The sequence below is a fragment of the Oryzias latipes genome, chromosome 16 (assembly GCF_002234675.1).
Source record: "Oryzias latipes chromosome 16, ASM223467v1".
NCBI lineage: Eukaryota > Metazoa > Chordata > Actinopteri > Beloniformes > Adrianichthyidae > Oryzias > Oryzias latipes.
Genome location: NC_019874.2, coordinates 28,492,304 through 28,512,720, shown reverse-complemented (window position 1 = coordinate 28,512,720; position 20,417 = coordinate 28,492,304). Strand labels below are relative to the sequence as shown.

The 20,417-nt window shown below is 40.9% G+C and overlaps 1 protein-coding gene and 1 long non-coding RNA gene across 2 annotated transcripts in view; one reads left to right on the top strand and one right to left on the bottom strand.

Moving 5' to 3' along the window:
* LOC101161995 (multiple epidermal growth factor-like domains protein 10) overlaps window positions 1-20,417 on the bottom strand; it is a 65,549-nt gene that overhangs the window by 24,415 nt on the left and 20,717 nt on the right. Inside the window, exons 2-4 of the mRNA XM_011485781.3 lie at window positions 8,126-8,236; window positions 5,961-6,062; window positions 5,778-5,878 (exon numbers count right to left, since the gene is read on the bottom strand). Of these exons, the coding sequence (XP_011484083.1) occupies window positions 5,778-5,878; window positions 5,961-6,062; window positions 8,126-8,232 (310 nt within the window). The 5' untranslated portion in view covers window positions 8,233-8,236. The remainder of the gene's footprint in view (window positions 1-5,777; window positions 5,879-5,960; window positions 6,063-8,125; window positions 8,237-20,417) is intronic.
* Window positions 2,548-17,460, top strand: LOC111948902. The gene is made up of 3 exons (XR_002874866.1): window positions 2,548-3,082; window positions 14,529-14,599; window positions 16,285-17,460. It is a non-coding gene; the product is annotated as an uncharacterized LOC111948902 (long non-coding RNA).

The following is a 20,417-nucleotide window of genomic DNA, read 5'->3' as shown; positions in this document are numbered from 1 at the left end:
CTTGTGGTCCTGTGCTGTTTTCTTTGGATCATTTTTGCAGTGACTTTAGACCTTTAGTCTTTGATGCACTTTACTTTGCAAGTAAAAAAATCTTTTGGAACGTTTTTTAAATTTAGGATAAAAATAAGCTGCTCGTCAATAGAAATCCTGCTTTGTTTTCTTAAAAACGAAAAATGTACTTTCAAATAATACAAATGTTATTTAGGAACATTTTACATTAACTTTGGGCTTTTCTGGGATTCCATATATGAGGAAGTTGATTAAAAACACAGATATACGGTAAATATGTGTGGAGGAGTTTGATGGTTGTTGTCCATCTGTTTGAGTGTGTGCATGTGTGCATTTGTGCACAAAGTCTGCTCTTTGGTAACTACTGAAAAATGTTAGTGAGAATCATTTTTATGTTGTTTCTGTTTCTATCTTTAATTCCTTCTGGGATTTTTTTCCCCCATTTTGCATCCATACTTAAACTTAAAGCAAAAAAAATAATAATTAAAAAAAAAATAAAAAAAATAAACTTTAAAAACTAGAACAACTTAGTTTTACAAAATGTGGACTTTATTTAAAAAAAAATTAATTTTGACTTTTACGTTTTTTTTCTGAAGAAAGTATCTGTTTGGCAGCTTTTAAAAGTTTCACATGTGGACGGATCTTCTCAGGAATCTGACTCCATCAGACGATTCAAAGACTTAATGCTAACGTATATTTACTGCACGATTCGGCAGCGCTGATGCCCCGTTCTATTGAAAGAGCTTCATTAAAATGTTTATAAATCTGATTCTTCTGTCGTGGTTCAATGTTGGATGTCAGCAGCTGCTGAGCTGACGGGGTGAAGATGCCGTTCATCCATGGAGCTGCCTGCTGGAACGTCCTTCAGAGGCTCACACCATGACTGCTCTCAATTAGCTGAACTGAAACCCATATTTATGACAGAGACTAACAATCTGACAGAGAACAAGTGTTTTCCATTGAGACAATAAAGCGATTCTTTTCTGTTCTTCTCTCTGCAGCTTCTGGAGGATCCAGAGTGTCATCCCACAGCAGATGTAAGCTTCACGACATGTAATTGCACGTGTTTAGGAATGAGGAACCACAGTGGAGCCCATTCTAAAGCAGCTTTAGAATTCTGATGACATCTCAATTACAGCTATTTTCTGACTCAGCTTTTCAGAGCACTTCCACGACAAGAGGAAACGCTGGAAGCAGCGTGCCACGAGGCCGCCGCCGCCGCTCCACTGCGAGCAACCATAAATGCACGTTGAAGCCGCGGAACGGCAAACATTTATCTTCAGAATTCCAGAATTTCCAGCACAAACTCGGAGAGCTTGTTATTACCATCATCCGTGGCTGAAACCACACAGGAATCTTTTTTAACCCATGCTAAGATGTGTGTGCGGTTAAACATTTGGCTATTTCTATACGTTCCTGTCCGCAGAAGCAGCAGGGTGGAGATCTGAAGATTCTCCTCTGAACTCCGTTCTCTGTTTTAACTGTGTTAAAGAGGATTTTCTAGACACATGATGCAATGAAAGTGACGTGTTCACACACTTTAGTCGCGTTGTCTATTTGAAAACAACACCTAAACTAAACGTTTGGAACAAAAATATCTGGACTGCATCCCTCACATCATCATCATTGTCGTCATTATCAGCAGCACTGGCAGGTTATTATTAATTATTATTATTGACCCAACTAGGGGGAGCTCTGGACCTGTCATTGTGCCATTAGCAGAAATATTGTAATCCCAAACCGAAACAGTTTAGTTGTAATCCCTGACTCGTAGCACTGATCCTCTCTCCGTGAAATATTTATGTAGTTGCACATGTGATGAAACCTGATTTAACCTCAGGCAGTACAGAACATTTTTCCTGTTAGCATCTCTACAACAATGTTTAGCGACACGAGGAAGTGCATTCACTCACTACTTGGGGCACTTTGCTGGGCAAATGTCATGGTGTCTGAATCGACCATTCCTAAGCCCAGTGCCCTGGAAATTTCCCATAAGTCTCTGTGAAAAACTAGTGCTCAACGATACTCACTACAGGAGATTAATGAATATAGACCACAATGCATTGCTTTAGAACAGTTCGCCATTAAAAAAAAATGAATGTAAATGTATTTTGTATAAATCCTCCAAGTTTTCATCATCAGAACACAGTCTTAAGTCTTCATAAATGGTTATGTTTATTAGAATTTTACTTCAACAAATGTGTCCGGCGTACAGTGTTCCTCAGTGTTCCACAGGATTAAATAAAACTGGTAAAATCTGTGAAGTAGGATTCTAGATGTTTTAACCTGTAAAACTCATTACTACACACTTTATAAACTTTTCTCAGAACCTTTCTACACTTTTTTCTCTTGTTTTCTCTTAAAGTCCAAACCTTCAAAGAAATATAATTCCAGGATTAAAGAATGAAAACAAATATCTGATCGCGATCAAAGATTTATGTAACTCTGGAATGCTATTCTGTACAGGAGACATGACGCAGAGGAGACTGATGTACAACATTAACAGCCAATCAGGACACAGAACAAAATGTGCCTTTTAAAAAGAAAAAACATGCAATATCTGCAATACAGCAAGAAAAAGAAAAAAAAGGGGGTGAGCATGTGTCCGAATTGCATTAAAAATGCAGGTCACGGGCTAGTCCCGCCCGCCTCTGTGGATAGAAACGGATAGAAAAAGCCATCTTCTTTAAAGACCCACTTCAAGGAAAATAGTGTTTTTGTAGTATTATTATTTTAATGGAGGCCAAATATACAAAAAGTAAGATAAAACATGCATTTCTGAGTATTCTTGTTTTCCAATTGCTGTGAATCTAGAGCAGACGGAAAAATGCGTTTGAAAAAAGTCTGTAGTCGTTATGTAAAAACTAAGCTTGAGCTTTTTGAGTCAAAATCATGAACATTTCTGTGCGTATTTACTTGCAGAGTGCAGTGTTTTTCTACTTTCACAACACCCCAAAGTGATATAAACAACCCGATGTCTCTCTGTTTTAGGACATTTGAAGAGCAAAAGTTTGTCCAGTCAAGTTTAAAAAAGTAACTGGACCCAAATCCATTCACCAAGTCATCACCGCAGGTAAGTTTTTTTTTTTTTTTTAAAGCTCGTAAACTTCAGAACAGAACTGTTTTCAGAACTCACAAAAAATGAACCTCACAGTTCCTTTTTTTTTATACATTTGAGATCAAAATGTCAAATAGAATCATGTGATGTTTTGATTGAGCTCAGCTCTGAAAAGGCCTTGCAGAGTAACAGCTGTGAGGAAACCTTCATCACATTGACATTATTATTATTATTATAGTTCTGGGTTTGGTTTAAGGAAGTTGATGACCCTTTTCAGTGTTTCAAAGTTTCTGTCTTTTCCCAAAAACGTGAAGTAAAAATCCACAACAGACCGTTCACCTGAGTTTTAGGTTGTTTAGGACGTCAAAAGCTCTGACTCCACTGAGCTCTGGTAATGAGATCCAATGGAAGTCAAGCCGGTTCAGAAAAAGGTTCTGGATCTTCTAGTCCAAACCCACACACATATAAATACACATCCTAACCAAAGAATGAAGGAATGGTTCAAATAAGGGTTTTTAATAACTGCTGTTGGTTTAATCTTAGATTCCACGCCAATGTTACAGTAAAATGAACCCCGGTAAAACCTCTGAAGCACACACATGTTCTGCTGATGAGACCAAACCTGATGAAATTACCCAAACACATGAAATGCAAGAAGACACGATATGTTTCAGTTTAACATTCCAGCAGCTCGAGAAGCTCCGCTGCAAAACAAAGCTGTCATTTTGGTTATTTAGCTCCACATGCTGTTCATAAAAAGACAAAAAAAAAAAAAGGACAAGATGCTGGCTGTGAGTAACGAGGAAGAGTTGCTGTGTGAAGAAATGTGTCATTGTTTGTCACAAACCACAACCATCACAAGCATTTTGCTGCTGCAGCTCAACCTGATGACATGGTTGAGGGCGAGAGCTGCACGCCACCATGAGTCACATTCAGACGGAGAAAGCCTCGTCACAAGCGTCCTTACGGGTGGAAACGAGGTGTCTGCCGGAGAAAAATGGGCAAACTTGTACCTGGCACATATCAAATGTCATGGTCTGCTCTGTGATAAGGCAATAATGTTCACGTAGAAATTAGACGGAGTTTAGTTTGTGTGGGCATCCTACGGAAACTTGCGTATCACTAGTGAGGTGCAAGGACACCGTACAACAGCGCCACGCTAAAGTGCGCGCAACTTACTCTAGCCTTACGAATACTTTACAACATACTTACCCCATGCACGACAATGGTACATTCCATTTTCATGAAGGAAAGTGAAGACACGCCCCCGCTCTCTACGACCCCCCATGGGTCTGTCTAGGGCACATATGTCAAACTCAGGCCCATGGGCCAAATTTGTATAATTATAATTGGCCCGCGAGATCATATCAAACGTGCATTAAAGCCGGCCAGCAGTATATACTGTACTCCAAATCCCACGATGCATTGCTAGTATGTTGGCACGCAGTCGAAACCAGCAAGTGCTCCTTTTTTCTGTTGAGTCATTGACAGCCATGCAGTGACATCAGACAAATTAACTTCATCCTCCACAAAAATAGCCAAACGAAAGAATATGACATAAGAAGACACTATATGTAAAGGTTAAACATTACATATTAGTTGCAGTTAATTTTTTGATAAATATTGAGTTTGGCCCGTGACTTTACTTCACTGCTTACTTTGACATCCCTGCTCCAGGGTCACACAGCCACTGCATACATTTGGCACATTTTCTATGTATGAAATCTCAGTCTTCATGCGTGACGTACGAAATTCATACGTGTATTCCTTTGCGTCGATGCAACTGTAAAAGATTTCACATTTGATAGATTATAAACAACGATCACGCATGGTTCATGATCTACGTTGGTTTAATCATACTTCTTTCGTGATTTTAACATGGTTTATTAGTGATTCATCTGTAAAGATTTCACATAAAGACCACAACTTTTGTCCCTTTTTCCACGTATGTCTACCTGTGAGCAATTTTTATCCATATAATATGTGTAAAATGTGCGTAGTGACTGTGTGACACGGCCTCAAGTCTTTGGGTTTCATATTTGAACTTGCTCCACTAAACGCTTCTAGTTTCTCCAAAAGCTGTGATTTGATAGCAGGTGAAACCGAAGAAACACAGATGGCTTCTGGTTTAGTTCTCAGTCTGATCTTCACAGTTTGTGAATAGGATATCATTGAGTGGGCAGGGGGCCTCAAAGGGTTAATGCTTCGCTGAAGAGTCGCTGAATTATTGGCAGAAATGCAGCATTAGCTGACCTCCAATACTCACCAAGTTTCATCTCCTAATTCCAAATTCATCAAACAGCAAACAGCAAACTCGTCTGTAAGTTCAGTCAAAGTGGTTGAATCCTGTTTTTAGGATGCTTTCATGTATTATTAGTATTATTTTAGCTTCTAAAATGAATTTATCACTGCATCACTGGTTTGTCAAAATGTCGACGCTTAATTTTTCTTTCCCACAAAACTCCAGACAGAACTTCCTGGCAGTTAGGTTGTTGTTTCTGGTTCTTGATATTTTTTTGTTTTTAAATGTTAGTTCTGAGAACCATAAATGATACCCAAGCCTTTAGCTTTTCTTTTAAAAAGTGAACGTTGTTTTAATGGTCTTAAATTCACTGGATTTCATGTTCAGTTTCTTCATAATGTGACCAAAGTTATTAAGGAACTTTGTGATGCTGAGGCTGCAACTATAAATCCCAACACAGTTACTTACGGACGCATTTGCCTCCGCTCTCGTAGTACCCGGGGCAGCACTGGTACCTCTTGCGGTGGTCGGTCTTCACAGCCTGTCGGTAGGCGGTTCTGTAGGTGATTCTGAAAGAACCGCAGAGAACAGAGTTGCTTGGAGAGAACAGCAGCAGAACCGGGAAAGGGAGAGTGCCGCTTCTCCTCCTACCTGTGGCGGAGGCATCGGTTGGAGGTGCGCGGGTCCGAGCACGGCTCTTCTGTCACGTGGTCGTACGGGTGTGAGTAGGACTCTTTGACTGAAGTGGTGAAGCTGAAAGCCAAAACAAGATGTTGTTCAAACCTTCAGCTACAAAGAATGTATTAGATCTCCATTTGGGTTCATTTCAGTTACATGTTTAAGTCTGAAAATGCAAAGTTTCATCTTGGCATTGCACTTTGAAAGAAAAAGATGTGAAAAATCTACAGATTAAGAGCAAATCTGACTTTAGTCTTTCAGAGAGAAAATCTAATATCCCAACCAGACGAGACACATTTGATAGATTATTGTGAGAAAATCTTTCAACAAATTTAAAATGTCAGGTGTCACTTCTAGGTTTTTAAGACATTTCAATGTCTAAATTATCACGACAAAAAAGACACACAAACTGTTTTCAAATCTGTCTGATAGTTTAAAAATTATACGAACTTTCTATATTTTGTTTTTCTTTAATTCGATTCAGTTTTATTTATATAGCCCAAAATTACAACACAGTTGGAAAAATCCAACAGCTGATTGCTAAACTAAACTAAACAGACTGAGCTGAACTGGGCATCTCTGCTCTTAGACCCTCCTCTGTAAGGAAAAAGAAATCCTTAAAAAAGGGATTCCAGGGCATCAAAAAAAAAAAATGTCCACATGATGGAGATATCCTCTCCCAGGGCGGACAGGCGATGTTCCAGGACTCTTAAAGAAGAATTAGCTTATCTAACTTATGCCTCCTGTGAAACTTCTGCTTTGATTGAGAATTATCCACCATGATGAGATCACTCTGTCATTTGAACTCTAATACCGGGGCTTTAGCTCCAGTATTGACATTTTTTTTGACTAGTTGATGCCATGTATTGGTGGAAAGCTGGTATGAAAAAGCTGCATTAGAATCCGCTGATTTACATTGATCGCATAAACGGTCAAAGAGTGATCAATGGAGACGTCTCTGTCTCTATTTTTATTCTAGTTTATTATTTTTTATTGATCCACCTGAATCAAGGGAGGAGTTAAAATATGAATTACAGCAAAAGCTAAAAAAGATTTTTACATGAACGTATATCTTGATGCTTTTTCCCCCCAAAAATTTTTTTTAACGACTTTTCTCCTTTTTAGACAGAAATGCAGCATTTTTAAAAGTCAAACTGTTCATCGCAAACTCTGAATTGAATGCGTTCTGCAGTGATTTTAAAGACACAAACTCTCTACATCATATAGGTTAAAATAATCATTCCCGTTGGAACTTAGAAACTGGAATTGATACCATTTTTAACGCCAACAACACAAAGAATTGCTATTTATTGACCCTACTGAGAATGTATGAGCAATGTACAGCATCAAAATGATGAACATTCATTCAGATGATTCACATTAGAAATATGTAGGTAAAAGTCTAAAACTGGACCTTGTATGGCACTTTTTATTCTCCTTTTTATGTCTAAATGACCTCTAACCCTTGAATGACATCCAGTTTTGAGGTGGAACACACTTTGTCTTTAGTTTTGAAACTGCAGAAGTCAGTGAAACCAGCACACTTCACCATTTGGCCACCAGGAGGCTTCTTACAAATTCAATCCACTCCTCCCAAGATTCAATGCATCTGCCACACTTCAGCACTAAAATGAACCTACTAAACTTTAGCTCCAACCCGTGTTTCCACCTCTGCTCGGAGATTTTATTGTGCTGAGGTGATTTCTCCTTCCTTATTAAGGATTTGTTTAACATTTCCTATAAAAAGTTTCCAAATTGGACAAAAGCAAACAAAGGGGTTTCTGATCTTTTTAGGATCTTTAAGCTCTCAGAGTTTGTCAAGGTCTGTGTTCCAAAACCAGAGTTTTACTAATTTGACCACTTTTGGAAATAAAAACGTCTATAATTCATTTAAAACTGCCTTTAAATAATAAATAAAGACGAATCAAAGCAGCTGGGTCATGTGACCACAGGTTTGGGTCGTTTTCATTGTGGTTTAGCAGAAAAACGTCAAAAATATGCTGTTGTTGTTCACGGCTGCATTAGTTTACACTCGACTTTGCATCAGCGTGTCGCCGTTCACTGAGCAGAGAAAGGATCTGCCGTGTGGAAGATAACCGGATCCCAGCCGCCGCTCGTCACCGTCAGACGGGCCTCACCTCTCCCACAGGCTGCACACATTGGGGTCTCTTGGGTCCAGAGAGGAGCTCAGGCCAATCAGGAAGCCAAACAGCAGCAGGACGGCAGAGCTGAGCAGCGCCGGCATGGTCCTGAGGGAACAAAGGAGAAAAGGCTCTTTTTTTTAATTGTTTTCAAAGGTTCTCAAACCCACAATTTAAGGAAAGTGATCCATTCTCGGGGGTTTGGGGAGCTAATAGTGCAGGCTGATGCAGAGCAGAACATTTTCAGAGTGGAAAACTTTGCTCAACTGGAGGTTTGCATGAGCTGTTTGGGTTTCATTTACTATAATTAACAGTTCACAGTGCGGTGCATGGAAAAGCTGAGCGAAAACTGGTTCTGTTTATCAGCAATATAAATCACTGTTAAGATTTACTCTCTGACTATAAAAGAGTCAATTAAACCCTCAGCTGCAGGGAGGCGGCGTGCCAGAACGGAGCGGCTCAGCTCAACAGAAACCGGCAGCCGGGCGAGCAACAGCGAGGAGGCAGATGGAGCGTCACGGAGACACAAGGCGAAACGCCATTCGCAACTCCATCCTGACCCTCATCCATCAGAGCTGAGAGGCTTCCACGCTCCAGCATCTGGATCTGATCAGTAGCCTGCCAAGCAGAGCGTACCGGCACGAGGACCCCGTTCGGCCAGGAGGAGGAGGAGGAGGAGGAGGAGATGGGAGGGAGGCGCTCCTGTTACATTTGATTCCTAAAAACATCCACAAACAGGAGTTCAGCAGGCCGGCCGTGTGAAACTTCTAAAAGTATCATGGGAGCGCTCGTTGTTCTTGAAAGTGTGGACATTGTGTCGTCATGGAAACGCTGGAGTTGTCCCCTTACTGTGTTCTCAAACAAATCCTCTCTAATGAAGCTCTCCAGAACTTCTGGGGTCATCCGTCCTCAGGGATCGCTGATATGTGGGACACGACAAGAAAACTTCAGCAAAGTTGGGGTTTGGTGCTGGTTGTTGTTACGCCCCCTTCTGTGTCTAGGGGGGCACAACATAAAAGTCATGTTTTGGCCACCAAATTGACCGTAACAAAAACACTAAACGAATGTCTCTATACAAATAACAGATACACAACAACCAATAATAACTAAAAGTGAAGCAAAAAGGCTTCAGGGTGAACCAAGGCCAAAATAACAAACAAACCCCCCCCAACTGAAATCTGAATTCTTACCTGTACTAAAAGAAAAACTCCACTCTGATAGAAAATAAAATACACAAACCACAGAACAGACAGATCAAAACAAAACCAAATACGGACACAGCTATAACACTGAATGAAAGAAAAGAAATGTCCAAGTTTAAACTTCAGTTCAGGTGTTTGTTGTGTCATTTTCATGGAGTCACTGGTCTGAGTTCAGGTTGAACAAGCAAAGCAGCTCATCAACGGTTCACCTCTCGACTAGAAATCCCTGGTCTGTTGGTGAAACTTAGAAAATATTTGGAAATTTAGCCAAACAAAAGTCCCAGTTTTGTCTTACAGGTTTCCCAAGTCCATCTGTAAGTGTTCGCAGTTTAAATTTTAATATTTAGACACAGCAGAAAACCAAATCAGATCTTTATAAAGGGTCAGTAAAACCTGACCAACTAGGGTGCAACGGATCATGACTGATCCACATCCCCTGCTCCTCTTTATTATCATCAAATATAATTTTGGCTTGGACGTTTTGGACTCCTTTATATATGTTTTATTAAATGTTTTGAAACTTTTCAAAAAAGGTATCGTTGGTTTTTATCTGGTTATTTTGTTCTTTTGTTTATCTTTTATTTGGTTTATTCATACTCCTCCGTGCTTCATCTGTGAAAGTTTCACGTAGAAACCACAACTTTTCTCACTTTTGCCATGTATGACCAATTTTCATCCGTGCAATGTGCACAAAATGTATGTAGTGGCTGTGTGAGCTAACATGACAAATGAATCTGAAGTATTAGAAAGGCTGCAGCTCACATGTAGCCATGATTTCTCTTTATACTATTCATCTAAAATGGAAAATGTCCCAACAAGACCTTAGAGAACAAAATGAAGGTGTTCCTGATATTTCCACGTCTGAGTAAATCATTCGATTGTTTCTGAGCCCATTTTTTAATGATCCGAGCTTTTTGTAACGTCATCTTTCCCCGATGCCTGGTCACGTCTGTTTAGCGTTAGCATCTCCAATGCAGCCTGAGATTTTGTGAGCCAAACTGAAGGCCCAGAAGCTGCAGGACTTCCACAGAGAACTATAGTCCAGAAGGGAATCTGCCAAAAAGATTCTCACTCACGCCGGTCTAAAGAGGATAAAAGTGAACCGATACGAGATAGACACAGAAGATCAGGAATCTGCTGTGATCCCATGATGTGGAGAGCCAGAAGTGCTTTTGGATGCAGTAGAGGCCACCGTCAAGATCTTTGACTCTTTTTGTTGTTTTGTTTTGTCAGTCTGCTCTCCGAAGCATCTCCTCTTCGTTCCTCAGGTTACATTATTCCATTTCACTTCAGTCTGGAGGCGACTCCTTTTACGCCGTCTCTGGAAAAATTGGTACATTTCTGGTTTGACTAACCACACATTGAAGTCAGTAAATTAAATCCCCCAGAATCCTTTTAGAATTCTGACTTTAAATCAGTTTTATCATGTTGAAAAAACCTAATCATGGCGTCAGACATAAGTGAAGGGCGTGTCACACAGCCGCTACGTATAGTACAGACCAAAACTCTCATTCATTTGAATGAGGTGTGTCCAAACTTTTGGTCTGTACTGTACAGTTTGCGCAAAATTGTGAATATGTAAAAAAAAGACAAGTTGTGTGTCTGTACGTGAAATTTTCACAGATGTATTATGAGTGAACCACGTTGAAACCACAGAAGTACGAATAAACCACACAAAGAATACGTAAATCAATGTAGAGCCTGAACCGTGCTCCATTTTTGTTTCATTAGTAATTTGTGTGTCAATTATGTAATTTGAACGTGATATGTGCGCCGTACACGCGATATAAAAGTTATACTTTGGTGGTTCATGCGTGAAAAGTCTGTTAGACACAAGTGGAACGGTTGTGGAAAGCTGCAAATTTGTACATGGATCTCCTCAAAATGACATAGTAATTGTGTATAAACTGCATGAAATAATCCCAAACTGCGTACTTCTCAACCGACCAAAAGTTTGAAACGCTCAAAACCAAATTCACATAAAAACCCGTCTGCTAAAACCCTCGACGAATGATGAACACTTTTGAAATTCGTATTTCACGCACGTATCATGAAAGACCATCCATCCATCCATCCATCCATCCATCCATCCATCCATCCATCCATCCATCCATCCATCCATCCATCCATCCATCTTCCTCCGCTTATCCGGGACCGGGTCGTGGTGGCAGCAGTCTAAGCAAAGATGCCGAGACTTCCCTCGCCCCAGACATTTCCTCCAGCTCCTCTGGGGGGACCCCGAGGCGTTCCCAGGCCAGCCGAGAGACATTAGCCGCGGTTACATGTGCAAAACATCTTAATCAGATCAATGGTCGATGGTTAGAATTCAACTGTGTACATGGACCCATCTCTCCAACATGTCCTGGGTCTTCCCCGGCCTCCGCCCAGTGAGACATGCCCGGAACACCTCTCCAGGGAGGCCTCCAGGAGGCATCCGGACTAGATGCCCGAGCCACCTCAACCGGCTCCTTTCGATATTCGTTCCAACACTCACCTATGGTCATGACCCAGAGCTCATGACCATAGGTGAGTGTTGGAACGAATATCGACCGGTAAATTGAGAGCTTTGCTTTTTGGCTCAGCTCTCTCTTCACCACAACGGACCGATACAGCGACCGCATAACTACGGACGCCACTCTGATCTGCCTCTCAATCTCACGTCCCGGTCTTCCCCCATTCGTGAACAAGACCCCAGATATTTAAACTCCTCCACCTGGGGCAGGGACACTCCATCCACAGAGAGGTAGCAAACTACGAAAGACTACGAAAGGCAAAATAACGAAAGATTGAAATTTTATTTTTGGAAAATGCGCGAAATCTTCGTAGTGGCTGTGTGACACGGCCTTAAGACGGTCACCGAAGGTCTTTGCTGAATCCACCATCAGGAGGTCATTCCCTCACCACCACCAGAGATCGGCGCCACAAAAACAACTTCTTCCATAAAAAGGGACATGTGGCTTTCATCAGGAGGAGTCATCAGCTCTGCCCGCCACTTCATTGCACTGTGGCAGAATATTTTTTCATTACCTTCTCTTCGTTTTCATTGCTCTTCATTAGTGAAAGGCTTCAAGCCACATGGGAATTCTTAAACACTGAGAGAGTGGGATTAACGAGTGCAAGCGGAGTTGTTTTGAAGTCGCGGCTGTTATTTGTTTCTCCCCAGGGGAACCGGACAGGTACGACGTCTGGAACCGCAGGTGGTCTTAGAACCATGTGGAGGCAGGAACCTTAATTCAGTTTTCAGTTTGTTTTCTCCAAACTGCAGTTCTGAGCCTTCTGTGTCACAAAAGTTTGTCCAGCTTGTGACGTGCACACCTCTGCCTTTCAGATTAATGGTACAGTCTGGCCTGCCATCAGTGAAACTCCACAGCAGTAGAGGTTGTGCCGACTTATTTTGGTCGTCTTTGTGATGGAAAAAGCAGACAATCTCACTGGGCTCAGCGCCGCTTTCATGTGGCTCCATAACCCGACGGAAAATAGACAAATAACCACGGACAAAAGCTCACAAACGAGAGCAAGAACGCACACGCTGCAGCCGCCGCCACGCCGCTTCAAACCGAGTGGATGATGTGTTTCACACATCAGATGAGCCCCAAACTCTGAAAACAGACAAGAGGGAACTATTTTAGTATCCAGGGTTGATTCACAGTGAAGTGTTGAAGCACAAAGCAGCGACCTGCGCCAGAAACCTTCTGACAAACGGCGACAGATGTCTGTCCTTCCTGAACAACACAGCATCTTCAGGAAGAAGCGATGAGAACAGATGCTCAGCTCTTATGTCATCTGTGGTTCCATTCGAAACAGGTCATGAAAATTTACAAATGCTAAGCAGACACATTCCCAAATATTTGACCGATTTCTGCAAACGGTGTGAACTGTTTTGGGAAATTTGAATAAAAACACAAAAAAAGTTTCAAAAAGGACTTTTCTGCTTAGTTTGTATAGTGAGGCTGAATGCGGGGGGAACAATCGGAGTGAGAAACAGTCAGAGGGGAGTTCCTACAGTCGGTTTGATCTGTCATTGATACTTCAGGCTCAGGGTCTGTGAGAACATGAACAACACAAAAAACACACAAACTCTCTAATAATGTGCACAACAACGTTTAGCAGAAAATCCAGTTTATGAGTAAACTGTGTCTCTGTCCATCTTCATCTCCTCTTCACTAACAAACAGACTGAACTTTTCTTCAATTTCAGAAGTTGTTACTTTTGTAAAGTTGGACTGTTTTTCTACGAAAAGATTTTGTTTTATTTTTCGTTTTTTCAATGATCCTATAAAGCTGTGAGAGAGGACTTGAGTGTGGATTGGTTCTCTAAAGCCGATGAGTTTTGATTGAACTGGAAGCTTAAGGCACATGGACCTGTACGGGTGCTGCAGGTTTCCGGGTTGTCGGAGAGGAACGGCAGCATCTTTTTTTTTCTTTTTTGTCCAGCAAAGGAACAAACAGATTGAAGCTGAGAGCCTTTTGTGATGATTGTCATATTTACAATGGGGGTTGTTTAATGCTCCATCTTAAGGGGGTGTGTCTTGCGGGCCACTTTACTGGACGTCATGAAAATGGAACGTACCATTGTTGTGCTTGTGGGATGTGTATCATGAAGTATTTGCCACACTCTGTTGGTTAGTAAGGTGCATGTACCAGCTTCTTACTGCACGCATGGGATGTGCACGTGAGTGCTCGTAGGATGCCCATAGGATGTCCACACAAACTACGCTTTGTGTCTAATTTCCTCATTTCTAACAGTCAGGCTGCATGGAAGGAGCGCCCACTTATTCCACAAACAGGACTAATAGGATTTTGGAGGGGGTTAAAAAAGGAAAAATCCATGCGACACGCCTACATCTCACCTGCTTCAACCCTACCTACCCTTATGTGTTGTATCATTTGCTGCCCGTAAAAAAGCCAGAGCACAAACATTTTCTCTACGCGCTCACCAAGCGATCACGGATCTTAAAATCTCCAAAATGTGTCCAGGTTTGCCCATTTCTTTCCCACAGACAGCCTGCATCCACCCGTAAGGGCGGTTGTGACTTTAAACAACCACTGAGTTCACCTATTTTGTGTATTTGTGTATATTTTTATCAACCCTGTGCTGGGTTGTTAAAAAAAAGACATTTCGACAGGGATTTTCCGGCTGTTTAGCGTGACAGTAGTTCTCAGCAAACCACCGAGCGACATCTCTTCTCTATATTTCAGAATTCAGCAGATCTTCAGCAGATTTTCTGTTCCAGTCCGAGGATCAACGGGAAGCCAAAGTCAGACAAAGGGTGAGTTCTGGGAGGCAAAAGTGACTCACTACACCACAAATGCAACAAAATTGACTGAGAACTGAATGCAGAGATGCGTAAATCCAAGAAACATGCTTGTTATTTAAAAAAAGAAAACAAACAAAAGCATCAAAGTTTAGAATTTTAGCCCATTTCCAAAAATCTTTGTTGGTGTTAGATTGCATGGTATGGTGTTAATCGCTCCTTTAAAACAGGTATTTTGCCAGAGGGTCTGAAAACTGCTGAAGTTATCCCAACTCATTAAACAGGCGACAAACAATCCTTCAACAACTATAGACCAGTACCACTGTCAATTTGGTTTTCGGTCAAACCGATCAACAGCCTCGGCAATGGCAAAGATAACAGAAGACATTTTAATAGCAAGAAAAGAGAATACACAATAGGAGTGTTTACTGATTTAAAAAAGGCATTTGATACCATTTCAATTTCAAATTTACAACCAGCTATTTGCATGAAAGGCAACAATATGTAGGGTTTTCAGGTCATTCCTCCAAATGCATTGTTGAATGTGGAATCCCACAAGGGTCAATATTGGATGCTTTTCTTTATTCTTTTTCTTTTATGCAGAAATAACATTTTTGAAGTCTTAAATGTATTAGAATTTGTTCTTTTTGCTTTTTTTTTGTTCGGGAAAGAATTTCAAACGTTTCTTAATAGATTTTTTGATTGGAATGGTTCAACTTAAATATTGGTTTGACAATAATAAGCATTCATTGAATTAGCAAAAGACTAAGTTTATGGTTTTTACAGATAAAAACAGGAGGAGGTTAAAATATCCATTGGTGGAGTAACGGTTAAAAAACTGAGTTCAGATTCTTTGAGGTAATTTTGGATGATAATTTGTCTTGGAAGCCTCACGTGTTTAATGTTACAAGTAAAGAGTCAAAAACTGTATTTGTTTCGAATAATAAGTATTATTTATCCTGTAATGTGCTGAGAATTTTACATTTTTCAATTATTTTGCCTTATTTCACTTACTGTGTTGAAGTGTGGGGTAATACATATAAAACCAATTTAATGTTATTACGTTTACAGCAGAAAAAAGTTATTTGAATAATAAACAAAGTTGGATTTAGGAACATACAAATGTTTTTTTTATTAAGTTGAACGCTCTGTTAGAAACAGAGAGATGCCAGAGAGCCAAGAAAAACTTTTTGTTTTGACCTCAAAAGATGCAGAAGAAAATATGATTTTTAATTTCAAGTTGCTCATACTGCTCTAAAGCAGGCATGTTTTTCTTTGGTCGGGGTAAAAGTTTGGAATGCTCAACAGGAAATTTGGAAAAGTTGTAGTTAGTGTGAGGTGATAGGCGGTAAAGGATTGTCTTTTTTTTTCTCCTTTTCTTTGGGGAAAAGGGGATATAGGGGCAGAAGTACTATAAGAATAATTTTCTTATGTGAGGACTTATGTGGTGACCTGAATATGTTAAAGTGCTTTCTTTATTAAAGGAATTAAACAAACAAACAAAAGCAAATGAGTCAGCATGGACCTAACCCCAACACACAGAGATTCCTTCCAAATCTGAGAACTTTTGAGTTCTGCATCGTTTGACAACAGCTTCTCAGTTTTCTGTCATCTTTTCAAGAGAAAACATTAATTTTGTCTGTTTAAAACTGTTTTACCCATCGTTCTTTTTTTATAATTCTGCGTTGTCTCATCAACAGATCCGTTGATTGACGGGTCTGTGGGAGGCAGCAGCTGCTGGACACAACATCTGATTTGTGGGTTTCCCGTCTGACCTCTGAAGATCTTAAAACGCTCCACATCACTGAGAAAACTCTGGACTCTCGGGAGGCCAGCCTACACAAACACAATGTTTTCGGTGCTAATATTCACAAAAAAAACAAACTTAATTGCATCTGCAAACACCGGCCAGCTTCTCTACGGAGCCTGAAGCTGAGGCGACTCCCACATGACTCAATATGACAAACACACTCGTAAAATCCAGTTTCTGGAAGCACTGCCTGCTTCTCTGCATTTATGCCTCATAAAATAGTAGAATCACAAACTTTACAAAATTGCATTTCCATGCAAAATTATCTCCACGTCTAATGAAGAATGATTGCCGCCTCCTGATAGTATCTCTGAGTGAAGCCGCTTCTCATCGCACTGATCCTGTGAAAACTGCTCATCCTGCAGGCTGACAAAAATATTCTTTTATTGGCTTTGTTTTCTATTGGAACTGTCTCTTTAAATAATGCATTAGTCTCAAATTTTAGAATTAAAAATGAGCAAAAAATGTCAAAATCAAAAGTCTGGATGACGATTTTTACCACTTAAGTCAGAAAATAACCCTGCACAAAGTGTCCTGAGTTTGAAATTTCATTTTGAAGTTATTTTCAATCATATTTTTCATCCTTTGGAAAACAAAACCCTATAAGTCTGGGTTTTCATTTAGCTAACTTCTAGCATGTTTAGACGGATGTACTGGACCAGCAACTCCAAACGAGAAGAAAAGTAGAAACTAGAAACTGGAAATAAACCACAGCTGTCAGGGGACGGAGGGAAAATGTAAAAAGCACATGAAAAGAAAAACACAATAAAAGAATTAAATGGATAAAAGATGCTCAGTGGGAATCTGTTGGAGGTCAGACTGAACAGAAATCTCAGCAAAAGCGTTTTGTGATTGGTGAAACCTCAGACAGCTACATTCAATAAATCGATCATTTCCTTCTTCAAACGTTTGTCACATAAATTTAAAACTGGCTTAAACCTATGAACCCTTTTTATTTTATTCAAATCCCAGCAAGTACAGAAAAAACTCACAATTTTGGGAGAGCCCTCCATGAGAGAAATGCAATTTTGAGCTTGATTTGAATGAAATTTGTCCTCCATCATCACAAAACGGCCACAAAAAAACCTCAAAAATACATTTTCACTAGAGTGGTCCTTTAATGAAACTTAATTTTTGTTACATTTTTTTTTGGTTTTTTTTTTTTTCACTCTGATCTTCAGCAAATAAAATGATGGGTTTGGGTTTTCTAACAGTTCTGTGATGGGTTTGTTGACCCTGATAAACTGAGTGTTTCTGAAAAAGACGACCCCACCCCCAACCCCTGCAGAGGTGTTCAGGTCCCTTTAGGCCCAAGGAGCTTCAGACCTTCATTGTTCTGCATCAGTCGTGCAGATTCCAAGTTTCTCCCGGTGCGGGGGCTCTGCTGGATGGCTCCCTCCCCCTCCCTTTTCTTCTCTGCAGACACAAACCGTGTGGACGTTGGCGCTTCGTTCTGGTTCATAATGTGGTAAAACTAACGAATGCCATCAAATCTGTGGGTGTGGCTGTTTCTGCAAGAACGAAACATGTTGTTCTGGGACTCTGACACCCCCCCCCCCCAACTCAACCACCCACCTCCCCACCCAACATGAAGCGTTGCAGCAACAGGGGAGTGTGTGCCAGCCGTGCTGCGGTCTGCATCCTGAGCGCCGAGAAGACGACCCAGATGCTAAAGATTATGGGTTTTATATTCACTTTACAGTAACAGTGGTTTAATGAGGGATGACGAGGAGGGGTGAGGGGACCGTGGGTGGGGTGAGTTGGACGAATGCATTGGGGGGGGGTCATACATGGAGCAGTGATTTCTGTGCTGAAGGTGTAGCTTTACAGTTCTGCAGGCTGAACTTTCAGCGCTCGAATGCCGAGCAGACCGACCAGAACGCTGCCAGCTGAGTCCGTCCTCCATGTTCTGCACATTTTTCCACAAATGTTCAAAACAAAGAAATCTCAGTTTGACGTGACTCTAGGTAGTTAGGAGGCTCCTGCCTTTTTTTTTCTGCCTAAATGGGGTTATAATGGAGATTGAGCTCCTCCGCGGCGTCCCGTTGGAGAGCGGTGGTCGACTGGATCGCTCCCTGAGGTCCAGCGGCGTGCTGATGCATTCGGCAGGTGGGCTTTAGTTTCTAAACAGCGTCCACTGTTAGAACTCCGTTGATCGTCCACGAATCCTCTGGACTGTTTTTGTGTGGGGATCAGCAGTTTATACTGATCTGCAAAAACAACAGACTCAAGGGTTTTATCCCGTAAAACTCTGGCCTGTTGGGAACAGACCCATTCCTCAGTCTGCCTGATCTACAATGCAGCTTTAAAAGTCATTCATTATTTGGAATTAACTCTGTTTTCTCGTGGTAAAAACACAAAATTGCAGCGGAGAGTCTCTGAGTTTTCAAAGTCAAACTTGTAGCTCACACGTTTCATCAGATCCATCCAAACATCTCAAGTCCCAAAACTTTTAGTTAAATCCTTTAAGACCCGCTCCAGTGTTTCTATCGTGTTCTTGTGGCATTTTTCTCACGATGGAGGACAGAAAATTAAGTTTAAATCACATTTCAAGTTATTTCTTCCATTCAAATGGTTGTGAATCAAGAGTAGACAAAAAAAAAGTGCCGTTTGAAAAAGCTAGTAGTTGTGACGCCACAAGCTTTCCGCTCCATTCGGACCCATGTGTGTCGTGGTTCTCCTTTTCTGAGCTAGAAATGGAAAATAAAAAAATATTTAAAGAGGCACTCCTTCTGTCCCAAACTTACAATGCAGATAGTTTTGTAAAAAGTGAATTTTACTTGTTTCTCATATTCAGGTCTAACACGAGGTCGGCTCTCTAAGTCTGGGAATCAGACCTCTGACAAACCTGCTTAACCCACGAATCCACAGTAAAAAATATTCCCAAATAGAGCAGATAAAACACCTTTTTAAACTTTATTGAGTTAACGGTGTGGGTGTGGCTAATGTAAAAAACGGTTGCCTTGGGAACTTGTATAATTTGCATTGAGGTTTGGACTCAAACATCTGCTCACATATTTATGGTCCTGAGACATGAAAGGGGAACGTAGTACCTACACTGTCGTTTTCTTAAAGACTGCCAACAAAAATCCAAAACATGGCGTCCTCACTGGTCCTGCAGCACGCCCAGTTCAAATAAAACTTTATTTAACTCCTCCTGTGGGCTCAGAATCGGTCTGAATGATCAGACCTTCGCTGTAGCCGTCAGGTTAGCTGTAAGCTTCCATTTTTCTTTTACTTTAGCGTGGAGTTTTAGCGTTTAGCTTTTGAACGTGCTAATCACACTTATCGGCTGGTTAATGATGTGAGGCTGAACCCAATGTTCTCACACTGATGCAGAACAGAGCATGTGTCACGGCTCTTAGCCGCGGCGATAAGGTCACCATGGCGACGTTGTTGTTTTCCCCCTAACTTCCAGTCTTCAGAGAAAGTTAGAGGGATTGCAGGCTGACTCTGAGGGCTATCAGCAGACTGCAGGATCTGCTCTGCAGCTGAAACTCTGTGAAGACCTGGCAGGAAGCTGTCAGCGAACTGCAGGCCAGCTGGAAAAACCTGATCAGGTGGAGCTTCAACAGGTGATAAACAATTCAGAATTAAAGGATAAAGAACCATTCCCTCCTTTCATGGAAGAAACCACATGAAAGGTTTCCCTCACAACACCTTTGGCTGCCAGAGATGTTCTGAAATTCTGTTGTTTGAAACAAATAGACAAACGAGAAACTACTGACATTTTGAAAATCACATGTTGAGATGAAAAAGCTCAGACTGGAACAGCTCGGCATGGAAGAAAAGCAGAAATCCGGGAAAAGCTTTGATGTTAAACCAACATTTTCAGACATTTCAGCTCAAATTGTGACTTAAAATATCAACAGATTTAAGTATAATTTAAGTAAAACAAAACAAACACATCAAAGTGTTTACACCAACCAGTCAAGTACTGGTTGGCGCCATCAGTGTGTGAATGTGTGTGTGACTGGGTGAATGGGACTGTGACTGTAAAGCGCTTTGGGCCTTTGAAAGAAG